Genomic DNA, 13,538 nt, shown 5'->3' on the forward strand with positions numbered 1-13,538 from the left:
AGAGAGACTGTGCGCTGGGGGTGGACGCTTTGAGGAGACAATAGTCGGGTTTGGAGCCCCACACTGTCGACCATGTGCCATTGATTACCATACAGCTGTTCGCATGAGGTCCAGACAAAAGCAACATGATAGCCCAAACTCTGCAGGACACCCTGACACACACACGCACACACACGCACGCGAGCTGCCCCCCTTCTTTTTTCCCCCCGCACCCTTTTCAGGCCCAGGAGCGCATCAGAAGAGGCCTGAATAGCCGCCAGACGCACAATACATTCTCATCTGGGACCTGCCCACTCTTTGTCACCCCACACGCGTCAGAGCAATTATAATGTTGGATGTAAAGAAAGAAAAGCTATACGCTGTTCTTCTCCGCTTCTCTCTGATCTTTGTTATGTGGGCAAGAAAAAAAGAACCTTATAAACAATGATCTATAAATTGGTGTTAAAGTTAAATGCTGAAATCCATGTTTGATGAAATGCAGGAGGCCGTAGTTGGATAATGTCCTGGCACGCTCACTGTTTGACAAATCTCCCAGATCTGAATGCCTAAATGATGGTATATATTCTCGTGGATGACAAGTTTGTTTTTTTTATTGTTTTTTTAATGAGGCTTGTAGTTGTTTTCAGACACTCACGCGTAGAAAATATATTAAGAGTTCTCCATCACTAATACTTGCTCTTTTTCCAGGCCTGTGGCGACTCAGTCCCATCACCAACATTGACTTAAACTCTTCCGGGTGGTTAAGATTCATGCAGTAATGCCAAACATATCTGTCCTGCGGCAGCTTATGCATATTCCTAAGGACTTTGTCCAGGTGTGATGTGGGTCGTCTAAATCCCCCGGCAGGCCCCCTGAGTCAGGCTGCTCCCCTGAGGTCTGCTCCGGCTCCACCTCTCTGCCTGTGACGCGCAGCATCATAGTGTATAAAAAGCCACTCAGCGACAATTGCGCCGTAGAGCAAAAATAAGTAGAGTGCAAACGACAGGACAGCAGGGAGGACTGTCTGCAGGAGACAAGGACTTGGGAGACACCAACAGGATCATAGAACTGAAAGTGATGAAAGTTTTTTGATTTTTTCCTCAGCGCCGTTTGGGAATATTATCGAACACGACGAATGCGGACATCTACTTACAACAGGAAAGCAAATTCTGAGAAGAAATGGCAAATGTACACCTGAGATACCTCTTTGCTTTGGCCTTAGTGCACGTCGTAAGTTAATTTCTGTTTGTGCTAAAATAACAGAGTCTCAATGTGTCCGCACAGCGCGCCTCATACCTTGTTTTTCTGTCATTACAGGTTTTGTCCTCTGGTGTGTTTGAGCTGAAAATAAACTCATTCCACACGGCGCAACGCATCTGCAGAAGACACAGGGACTGTCATATATTTTTCAGAATTTGCCTTAAACACCCGGAGGATGTGATCTCCGCTGAGCCGCCGTGCACCTTCGGCACCGGACACACCAACGTCATCAGGGCCGATCACACCTCCATTTCCAGCAGCGCTCCCATCAGGGTGCCCTTCCACTTCAAGTGGCCGGTAAATGCGAAATAGTAGTTACAATAACGATCATAGCGCTTCTTGGCTGCTGTAAGCTGTAGACAGAACATGACTGAATACATAAGTGAGACACAGTTTATCTGCCATTTCATTTATTAATGTCAGATACAGAAATAAAATAGGCTACTATATGCGTCACTGTTGTTACGCCTCAAAGCACTAAACGCGTTTTTTTCTGCTCCAGGGAACATTCTCGTTGATCATTGAAGCCTGGAATGCTGAATCTCCGACTGAGTACACGGGTAGGTTGTTTCTTGCGGCCGATTCACTAATAGTCTACTGTATTCAGTGATATCAATAAAACTTTAAGCCAGTATAAATGACATGTTCTGTAATGCTCTCCATCTGACGCACACAGCTTCCTTGCAAGGTAACATTTGTTTATAATGTCCCTTCACACTGCAGACAACCAAAACAACCTTGTGAGCCGTCTGGCGACCAGGAGGAGACTTGCCATCGGTGAGGACTGGTCCCAGGACGTGCACTTTGGCGAACAAAGCGAGCTGCGCTACTCCTACCACGTCTACTGCGACGAGTACTACTTTGGAGACGGCTGTGCTGACTATTGCAGGCCGAGAGACGACACGCTGGGCCACTACACCTGCGACGAAGAGGGCAACCGCATCTGCCTGGAGGGCTGGAAGGGAAACTACTGCTCCGAGCGTAAGTGTATAGCCTATTAATAAGTAGCCTGCCGAAGTGCCATTGAACACGGTATTTTAATCTTGTATAAGTTTCCTGGATGCAGTTTGGTGGCTAACATGTGAGGGAGAAAAACTACACATATCCTGTAGGACACTGAGGGCACTGAAGTAGTCTTTGTGCTTTGTCTTTGTATATCTATATCTATAAATACATAAATATAAGGTATATATATATATATATATTTATAAACTTCTTCTCTCCCAAAGTTTTTTTTGGGAGGAGTTTTTCTATCCACTCCATGTCATATGCCATAAAGTCCTCTTAGGCAAACTGTGAACTAATTATTTAGAAATTAAAAAAAAACAAAAAACTTTCCATTCCAGGCTTTTCAAGGGCCCCCCTGGGTAGTCCCACCCCTGACCCCCACTACAATGTACATGCTTGTAGTATCTACAGTAGAGTAGAGGTCAACATGTTTTCATGTTGTTTTGTAGTCGTCTATGATATCAGAAAAAACTCATTAATGAGTTAATACTAACTGTCACAATAGCTCAATATAATAAACTTTATTTATGTAGCACTGTATAAAACAAAGTTACTAACTATGAAAAACAAAATCAAAACAATTCAATACTACAATCAGTATGAAATACCAGGGAAAAAACAGTATGATAAACACATTAAGTAAATGGCATCCTTCTGAAAAGTGTTTATTCAAAAGGAGGAAGGCCTCATAATAAACTCTATCAACACAAACAAAACACCACATAAACATCTGAGTAAGTAAAGACACTGAAAGAATGTAGAGAGTGGAAACAACCAAAGGCATTCGTGCTTACTCACAAAACAGTAACATTAAGAGACTGAATATTTGCAAGACAAGACACTTCAAACCTCTTCTTGAGTCTTACAGTACTTTGCCTTAGAGAGTGGAAACAACTTAAGGCATTTCTGCTTACTCACAAATATGTTTATTGTATGTTCAGTATACGCACCAGCAACCAAAAGCAAATTCTTTGTAAGTGAAAAACCTACTTGGAAGTAAATTGTGATTGTGAAGACTTGAAAATTAGGCTCAGGTTTTGTTGAGGCATGGATAAAGTGTTTTTATCTTATTACTCAGGCTGGTTTCTGATCTCCTCCACAGACAAGAATCTTTTCAGAGCATACAGAATGTTTCCTTTATCTGAGCGATGTCCGGTAGTGCTGTGTTTTACTCTTTTGCAAGATGGTCTGTGGTGTTCCATCTGCCTTTTGTTCTCTGTTACAATGAGAGAAAGAGCTGTGGGCTTCATTACACACACACATTTTTCAAGGTGATTTGGGTGTGTTTGTGTGTGTGTGTGTGTGTGTGTGTGTGTGTGTGTGTGTGTGTGTGTGTGTGTGTGCATGTGCATGTGCATGTGTGTGTAAAATGAGATAAAAGAAAGCATTTTTCTTCGGCAGTGTGCCTACCAGCTGCTTGGCTTAATACTTAACCAACAGTGAAGTCTGGAGCAGGGCTGGGGTCAGACAAGGGGCCCTGTACGTGTGTGTGTGAGAGAGAGATGTATGAGAAGGCTTGCCTATTGTAATCACACACCCTCCTTTCCCCTCGTCTCTCCAGCCATCTGCTCGGCGGACTGCAGTGAGAGGCATGGCTACTGCGAGGCCCCAGGGGGCTGTACATGTCGCATGGGCTGGCAGGGCCCCTCCTGTAATGAATGCGTACGCTACCCAGGCTGCCTCCATGGGACTTGCAGCCAGCCGTGGCAGTGTAACTGTCAGGAGGGCTGGGGGGGCCTCTTCTGTGATCAGGACCTCAATTACTGCACCAACCACAAGCCCTGTGCCAACGGTGCAACCTGCACCAACACTGGCCAGGGCAGCTACACCTGCACCTGCCGGCCCGGCTTTGGAGGCACCAACTGTGAGCTGGAAACCAACGAGTGTGACAGCAACCCATGCAAAAATGGAGGCAGCTGCAATGTGAGTATACAAGGGGTTAAGTGTGTTAGTTTAAAGTTGCACTAATAATAAAATAGCTGCAATAAATAAACAACCCTATCACAGATAAGATGAACATTATCAATCCCATGCAGGGAAGTTTAAGCATCAGACCAGCAAAAGAACAAGAACAGTAACTTATAAAAACAATTTTTAATACTACCAATATATACATTATAGATAAATACTATACACTTAAAAGTAATCCACTGGCTCAACTTAAAAAAATAAAGGGAACAATTTGCATGCATTTTTAAGTTGTTCCTACTCTGGCATTATTGAGTCAATCCTATGAGTCATTTACAATCTGACAAACTCAAGTAACTTAAGAACAATCAACATGATTTGCTTTGCTTTTTACCTCTAAAAGCTTAAATTGAACCAACTCAATATTTATTCAAAAGTTGTGGTGACATTAAGCAGTCCAATTATTTTATTTATGATATTTTAACTTTTTTTAAAGTCAATCCTACTCAAAAATGTGAAAGTTTTTTCGAATTTGACCAACATCTTAAAATAAATGTCAACTGATCAAAACACCTCAGTGTTACAAACACAACTTTTTTTCTGCTGGAAAACTTCATTTTAAGCATTATCCTCTAACCCCATGAATCAAACAAGGAATGATAAAACTAAAATAAAAGATTAATCAAAGATTTTAATGCAAGCACAGTGATACAAAAGGTTACAGTTATAATTCAGTAGTTGTTGTCAGTGTCTGCTAGACTACTGAAACTGTAAATTTTCAACTTCATGCCGTGACTTCATCTGAATGCAAATTGAAAATTAAGAGCTTTCATCAGGTGTCATCCTTTATCCTACCTTTCAAAACAAAAGTAACAGCTCCAGAGATAGAAGGCTCCAGACTTCCCCCTTTATGTAAAGCTTTTTCCTCCTCCGCCCACAGGACCTGGAGAACGACTATTCATGCACCTGTCCACAGGGATTCTACGGTAAGAACTGCGAGATCATTGCCATGACCTGTGCAGATGGTCCCTGCTTCAACGGAGGCACCTGTGTAGAGACGATGACTGGAGGCTACACCTGCCGTTGCCCTCCCAGCTACACTGGCTCCAACTGTGAGAAGAAGCTGGACCGCTGCAGCAACAAGCCCTGTCTGAACGGTGAGTGGGTGGGAGAGGCCTCCCCTCTGGCGACATCTTGTGGCTGAAGTGCAAATCATCAGTTTCTTTGCTGAATATGAAATTGTTTTAGTGAAAAGGTATCACTGTGGACACTCCTGCATCAGTGCACTCCATTGCAATTTCCTATTGGATGAGTATTGAATATAATCCCATTAACACTCTCAGTGTGATCGAATGTCCATCCCTGATCTCCTGGATGCTGAACAGAGTATTTCTCCCCTCTGCAGGTGGTGAGTGTCTGGACCTTGGCCAGAGCGTCTTGTGCCGCTGTCAGGCAGGCTTCACTGGTGCCAATTGCCAGGTCAACATTGACGATTGTGCCTCAACCCCCTGCCAGAATGCTGGAACCTGCCAAGATGGTGTGAATGACTACACCTGTTCCTGCACCCTGGGGTACACCGGCAAGAACTGTAGCGTGCGCTCAGATGCCTGTGGTGCCCGCCCATGCCAGAACGGTGGCACTTGCTTCACCCACTTCACCGGTCCAGTATGCCAGTGCCCCAAGGGCTTTATGGGTCCAAGCTGTGAGTTCACGCTCCAGCCCAGTTTCAAGCCTGCTTTGCGTCAAGCCTCCCAGCCCTCCTCTGCCACCCTCACTGTCTCCTGTGTTCTGGCTGTCCTGGTGCTGGTTCTGGTGGCAGGTATTATCTTCTTAAGGAGGAGGAGAAGACTGCAGGGAAGGAAGCACCTAAGCGACATTGCAGTCTACAATGACTTGGAGACAGTCAACAACCTGGGAGGAAATGAAAGAGAAGCATTCCTCAGTCCTAATGGCCTGTTCAAGATAAGCAATGGCACGGCTCGCCTCAGCCTCTCCCTCTGCCCAGACGGAAGATCTGGGTACAGGCACAATCCTGTGGAGAGCAGCCTGGCCAGAGGCGAGCGGCAGGACTTTATGTGGAGGGAGGAGGCCGGCCTGGGCTCTGTGGCAGGGCCAAGATGAGACAGAGGGAACACATTGACGTTCACACAGGGGTAAATGAATATTAGCACTTGTTGCTCCTCTCTCTTCATACATAGTGATGAAAGTGATGAAAGGAACAAATCCATGAGCTGAAAACCACTCTGCTTATGCAGGCGATAATGTACCATTAAAAATGTAAGAATAAGAAACAAATTATGGACAAATGAACTGTTCTGATGAAGATTGTTTACAAAGATTTATGGAAAAAGTATATAGGGCAAAGCTCTTTCATGTTTAAGACCCAAAGAAAAAAATAATACCATCCACTTTTCATAGGACCTACAACACATAACACATACCAAATACAGGAAGTCACAATACTCTGACCACCCAAAAGATTGGGTTATTATTTTCATTATGTTGACTTTATTTAATTGTTTCTCATTTTTTAAACAGAGAATTTTTGTTTTGCTTTTCAATCTTCCTTTGGACATTATTTCCTTATTGTGCGCACCATCATTTTTATTCTTTATATATTTATTTATTTGAAAATTCATGTTTATGGCTTCACTTTGATTGTCACAGATGTAGAGATATATTTATATGATGCTGAATGGAGACCGACGCTTGATGTTGTATCTGGATGTTTTATGGGCTGTGAAGGTGGTGTGAAGTATCCCAAAGATATTCAGTGCAGGGATAGAAGTTAAATGTGCTTTATTGCACAAAGTCAGCCATTACTGTAATTTATATACTACTGATCACTCTTTCATGTGCCATTTTGTGTTCATGCCAAAGTTTGTGTTATGTTACATGTTTTCATTCCTATTATTTAATTTCATCATGTTGTGGTTGTGATGTGGAATAAAATATTTGCTTTGATGAGATTCTGAATTTAAGTCTCTCCTGCAGCCGTGAACCCTATGCCTTAATTCAGAGTACTGTGCACTTGTATGGTTAATGAAGGTGCCTGAAACTGAAGTGTGTAATGGTTGTTAATAAGTTGAGGCTGCTACTAACATCATCTGCTGATTTGTTTTCTCAATTAATCGTCCAATGCATGTTCTTGAGAACTGGAACAAAACCTTAATATTTACATTCCAACTAGGCTGGGAAAATATATTATAAAAGATCAAAATCTTGCCTCTTAAATCTTGTAATGGGCTAACCTCTCAGTAATTCAATTTTTTTCTTCAGCTTTTGACACTTGAGCAAATGGGCTTAGTTTCCTACAAAAACATAGGACAAAGGCAATGACCAACGAAAGAAGAAATGACCCAAAAATTAGTAAGGAATTAGTAAAAAGAGAAAATTTGAAACAAGAAAATAAGTAAAAAAAAAAAAAAAAACATATAAAAAAAGGAAAAAAGAAAAGGAAGTTAAACAAAGAAACAAACAAACAAACAAGGAAATGACTTGGAAATTTAAAAAGAAAAAAAAAGTAATTCTGTAACATATTTTTAAATATATAATAATGATAATTATAAATAGTTTTTCCCTAGCTTTTCAAAAATCTATTAAGTTTTTGCAATTTGTTGAGCATTTCTTATCAAGTTGCTCATTGCCTTTTTCCCCATGTTTTTGAAAGAAATTGCACCAATTTGCTCAGGGTTCAAAGGTTTGAATGCTTACAGTAGGTGTCTGAAAGCAGCACAAGAAAGGTGATGTCACTCCAGGTTTTTAAGTGTTAAATAGCATACATGATTAATGTCAGAGGTCAAAGGTCAAAGATCTGACAGAGTTGATGCCTTATGGAGTTGACAGTTTCACAGCAGTCATAGTGAGGAGCCATTTTTTTTTCAATTCAGAGTTCTCTAATACTAATGAAAATATATTTAATATATTATAAATATATATTTCTAAACCATAATTGTTATTCAGTTTGGATTTATAAAGGCTACAGAGCTGTCCTGTTATGGTTGAGACATACCTGATAGCAATATTGTTTAATAAATTTATCATAAAATAGAAGGTTAACAAGTACTTAAGCAGCATCCACACCTTCTTGGAAACCAGGAAGTGAGATAGGAGTCTTTGTGATATAGTTAACCTATTTTATGCCTGAATAAATGATGTTTTTGTAGAAATCTGACAGAGCTGACAAAAATCTGGGACATATCTTTACAGGACCAACATTTTCATGAAAAATATATTTTTTATAAAGATGATTATAATGGTACATTTTTGCACTGATGTTATCAGTAAGTACTGTTAAATTTTAGATTTTGAAGGCTTTTAACACATTTTTAACAGTATTTTGGGGAGTTTTTCCTTATCCACTGTGAGGGTCCAAAGGACAGAGGGATGTCGTATGCTGTAAAGCCCTGTGAGACAAATTGTTATTTGTGATGTTGAGCTTTATAAATGAAATTGAACTGAATTGAATTGAACTGAATTCTTGGCAGGTTTAGAGGGGCTGGATCCTTCCATCTAAGTACGATGGCTCGTCGGGCTAATAGGGGGGTGAAAGCCAACACATTCAGTTTTGCCATAGACAAATCCAAGTCAGAGGCAATGCCAAAAATGGCACTCAAGGGATTTGGCACTATTTGGTGACGGAGGGTGTCAGATATTGTTTGGAAGATTAATTCCCAAAAATTGACCAAAGAGGGGCTTGCCCAATACATGTGAAGGTGCATGGCAGGTGCACTTTTCCATTTATCACATGTAGGGTCCACATCTAGGTATATTCGCACCAATTTGGATTTAGATATGTGGATACGATAGATCACTTCAAACTGCGAGAGTGTATGACGTGCACACATGGAAAAGGAGTGAATACATTTAAGGACTGAGTCCCATGTGTCATCAGTGAGAGTAGAGCCTAGGTCTTGTTCCCAGGCAGTTCTTATAGCCGCCATCGAGGGGCAATGAATTTTTGAAATAAGATTGTGGAGGAGACATAATGCCTTTTAAAATGGGGTTAACAGAGAGAAATACATCAATAGGATTGACTGGAGGTTCATGAGGACATTGTGATACTAAACATTGTACATAATTCATGTCGTATGCTGTAAAGCCCTGTGAGGCAAATTGTGATTTGTGATATTGGGTTTTATAAATAAAATTGATTGAATAGATTGATTGATGACTTGTAAGAATCTAAAAAAGTGATTTTTGGCAATACCAAACGTTTCTGACAATTGAGGCCCCGTTTAGATGACAACGATTTGAACTGAAAACGGTAAACTTTAGCTGCGTTTTGACGTATCGTTTACACGACAGCGGCATTTTAGGTGCCTGAAAACGCAACGATTCGAAAACGGGTTCCAGAGTGCAACGTTTTAGAAACGGCAGCATCTCCGTTGTCATGTAAATGTGCAATATGCAGTTCCTCTGAAAACGGAGACTTTTCGCACATGCGCATTACGGTTCCAGTCACTAGGCATGCCGACCGTCACAACAACAATGCCGAGTTCTGTTTGTGCTGCTCACCCTGTTGATTTGAAGTGAAGTGTAGATCTGTTACTGTAGCAACTCCACCTCGTCATCCATCCAGACAAAGTTATCTGTGCATGCTTTCGCTATTGTGACTTCTTTGTTTTGGTTTGTAATCACGGCGTTGGAGAGGAAGGCGCTTCAGCGCAGGCGCATGGCGTCATGCCGTGGTGTTGCTTTGCAAATTTACACTGCCACCCATTGGCCTGGCGTGCATACTGCAGTGTTTCCAGTAGATTTTGCGGCTCTGTGTGAACGGGGATCGTTTCAATAACGTCGTCATATAAATGCAGAAGTTTTTTAAAACGCAAAGGACAGACTTTTCCGTTTTTACTGAAATCGTTGTCATATAAATGGCCCCTGAGATAAGGAAGCAACAGGCTTGACTGAATGAAGGAGGAAGTGCACCAGAGTCAAAGGAGTCAGTGAACACTGAACATAAAAAGGGAGCCAGTTTGGCAGAGAATTTCTTAAAAAAAATCTGACGGGAGCCCTTCTGGGCCAGGAGATTTACCCGACTGCATAGATGGTATTGCTGTAATAATTTCCTCCTGGGTTATGGAAGCGTCAAAGTTGTTTCTCAGGTTTTGAGGAAGGCACAGTATTCCAAGGTTGCTGAAGAAATTGTCCATAATATTTAAATCTGCTGTACAATCAGAAGTATATAAAGTTGAGTGAAAGACTCTGAAATTCTCATTGATCATTTTATGATCCAATGTTACACACCTATTATCTGTCGGTACACCAGCAATAAGTTGCTTTGCTCTCAAGCCACAAAGTTGATTGGCCAGGAGTTTACCTGCCATCTCATCATGCTTGTAGCACTCACTCCTACTCCAGAGTAGCTGACTTTCAACTTGGCGAGAGGAGAGAAGATTAAATTCTGTCTAGAGTCTCAAACATTCGTAATATGGTTCAAAGGAGGGTGAATTTGCATATTGTCTATGTCTAAAATCTGATTGGCAACGTCTCTTTCTCTCTTTTGAGCACTTATTTTTGTGCGCTGCAAATGATATAATTTCACCCCTTACATATGTTTGTTTAAGGGGTGAATGGGGTATATTTTAATGTATGTAGAGATGTGTGTAAGAAAACTCTTATCTGTAGCAACAGCAAAGCAAAGGATCACGTCTCCAGTGTTTTCTTGCATATTCAGCCTCTGGAAAAGTCAACTACGGGTGCGTGATCAGAAAAAATAATACTTTCATAACTACAGGATTTAAGATTTGAAATTAATGAATTATCTATAATGATGAATCCATTCGAGTATAGCTGTGGTGGATGTGAGAAAAAAAACAAGTATTGTCTACATGTTGGGTATAAGAACCGCCATGGATTAGAGACGCTAAAGTAATCAAGAAATTACTTAATATACCCAGTAGATTTGCTAAACGTGGTAGGTTTGGTGGAGGAGTGGTCCAACACAGTACCCATCTAGCAATTAAAATCCCCTATATGAGAATTAGAGAATGAGAGCTGAGGTTTGGGAGTTGGGAAAAAAATCTATTAAACATTGTACATTATCAACATTAGGCGCATACACACTGGTCAGTGTCATGGACTTATTGTAAAGTTTGCCTGAAATGATAATAAAGTGTCCATTTTTATCTGATATAACATCAGAGGGCTCAAAAGGAATATTTTTAACGATAAGGATAGCTGTGCCCCTATAGCCTTCCCTTTAACATTAGAATGAAAAAAATATCATACCTAGCATTTACCCAATTGCCATTGGTCAGAGTTTTTTTTTTTTTTTTATACTTTCTTCATCCCCAAGGGGAAATTCAATCTTTTCACTCTGTTGTCATACACACACATGCAGAAACCAGACCTATACAAGTGCAAAGTGTTTTTTTTCCCCGTTAAGGTTTTTTTTTGGGGAGTTTTTCCTCTGTACGACAGAGGGATGTCGTATGCTGTAAAGCCCTGTGAGGCAAATTGTGATTTGTGATATTGGGCTTTATAAATACAATTGATTGATTGAATTGACTATATGGAGAGATGTCAGAGTGGGGGGCTGCCCATGACAGGCGCACTGAGCAGTTGGGAGGTTCGGTGCCTTGCTCAAGGGCACCTCTCCAGCTACCAGTCCACGCTCTATATATTTGGTCCGGGCAGGTACTTGAACCGGCAACCCTCCAGTTCCCAAGCCAACTCCTGATGGACTGAGCTACTGCCGCCCATTTGCAGGGAAACTACCCCAGGCTTGAGCTGCTTTAAGTTTTAGAAGACCTTGTTCCTTTTCACTTAGTGATTTAGCCCCTTCACATTCAAACTAATAAAACGAAGTTACCCCTTCATGTTCACAAACACACACACACACACACACACACACACACACACACACACATTTGTCAGCTGTCCCCCAACTAACCCCTAACCACTACCCCTACTCTGATCTTTTAACAAAAATAACTACCAATACTCTCTCCCACTTAGGTTAAAAGTTCACCCTATAACCGTAGGATGGCATAATTAGAACAAGGTGCATCCAGTGAACAATCATGAGCAGTATCAAAAAATAGTAGGTTAACTTAAATTTTTGCCCACAACACTGCGACTTTAACTTCAGTAATCTTAAGTCTGCTTACACAGAAAATAAATATAAATAAAAAGAGAGGAAAATATTAAATAAGGCGAGCTGGCCAGCTATACTACATTGTAGCTGGTGATTAACTTTGCAAATAGACAAAAACACACAAGCACAAGACATAAAAAAAATGGGAAGAAAAGACACATATCAAAAAGCCCGGCCAGTTGATGTGATCAAGGCATTAATAAGGAAAAGGGGAAATGAACTGGATATTTATATTTTTGGTATGATACTCACAGATATCGGATTGTCCATCTTATTAAGTCACTGAATCAATTTCAAATCGCATGCCATTGTTCAGTATTTATGACGCAGTGGAAGGGCTCTCCTTTATGTCTTGTTTCCACTTACAGATGGGACTGGTAGATCTGTAAATATATGGATGATGCCTCTAGTGTCCAACGCAAGGAAGTGCAATATGTTGGCCTGCTAGGTATGCGGCATGTTTGGTGAAATATTTAATTAAAAAGATGTATGAACGGCTGAACGAGTCATAAATGAAATAACAAATTATTCAAACTCACTTGACAATCAACACAGGCAACTTAATTGAAGAAAACAGCCTGTTAGCCAGTTAGCAGCCTGTTAGCTAAGCTAGCACACTGTCATGCGGTCTCTCCAAAATCTACCACAAAAGTTAACATTTTTTTAATGTACTTGAGGCAAATTATTACAGAGGGGAGGAGTTTTGCAGGCACACTGGATATCTCAGAGATTCCCATAGGAATGAATGGACTACCGGTTGCCTCATCTCCATACATATGTAAGTGAAAACAAGGAATTAAGTTGTGGATGAAGTTGGTTGGAAGTACTTGATCACTGAAAATACCGACAAGAAGCTGGAAGAGAAAGGCAGTACGTTGCGCAACGGACTCTGGTAAGCCCACAATGCCAATGTTCTGCCTCCTACTGTGTCCCCCTAAATCGGAGAGTTTAGATTTCAGCCACCTGTTGTCTTCCTGTATCGAGGAGCATGTAGCTTCAAGTTACTCCAGACGTTGGCTTACTTCTTCCATATTTGACTCAAGATCAGTTAAGTGCTGTCCCTGTCCACAATGGCTTGAATTTTGTCCAGCACGGTGTCCAGTTTTCATGGGTGCAGATCTGATGACAAGTTTGGGGGGACACAATCAGTTGTGATTTTTTTTTAATTGCACGCGTGCAAATCATGCCCACAGAGCGCTTGAGATTGCCAGCATATTTCACGATTTCATAGAGGCTCATCACCATCACCAAGTCATTCAAAAAGCACTACAAAGAGAATCATATG

The 13,538-nt window shown here is 41.1% G+C and overlaps 1 protein-coding gene across 1 annotated transcript; it reads left to right on the forward strand.

The window, feature by feature from the left end:
• Window positions 1–937: 937 nt before the first annotated feature.
• Window positions 938–7,124, forward strand: dlb (deltaB). The gene is made up of 7 exons (XM_050035645.1): window positions 938–1,209; window positions 1,297–1,536; window positions 1,742–1,799; window positions 1,963–2,220; window positions 3,809–4,170; window positions 5,096–5,312; window positions 5,561–7,124. The coding sequence occupies exons 1-7, from the start codon at window positions 1,159–1,161 to the stop codon at window positions 6,274–6,276; spliced, it is 1,902 nt and encodes a 633-aa protein (XP_049891602.1). The 5' UTR covers window positions 938–1,158; the 3' UTR covers window positions 6,277–7,124.
• Window positions 7,125–13,538: the final 6,414 nt, after the last annotated feature.

The sequence above is a fragment of the Epinephelus moara genome, chromosome 3 (assembly GCF_006386435.1).
Source record: "Epinephelus moara isolate mb chromosome 3, YSFRI_EMoa_1.0, whole genome shotgun sequence".
NCBI lineage: Eukaryota > Metazoa > Chordata > Actinopteri > Perciformes > Serranidae > Epinephelus > Epinephelus moara.

What these genes read in the sequence shown, in the direction of transcription:
- dlb (XM_050035645.1), top strand. Translation starts at nt 1,159, where the DNA reads ATGGCAAATGTACACCTGAGATACCTCTTTGCTTTGGCCTTAGTGCAC. An exon ending in CTTTGGCCTTAGTGCACGTC is followed by an intron (nt 1,210 to 1,296) that starts GTAAGTTAATTT and finishes CTGTCATTACAG; the next exon opens with GTTTTGTCCTCTGGTGTGTT. An exon ending in GGGAAACTACTGCTCCGAGC is followed by an intron (nt 2,221 to 3,808) that starts GTAAGTGTATAG and finishes TCGTCTCTCCAG; the next exon opens with CCATCTGCTCGGCGGACTGC.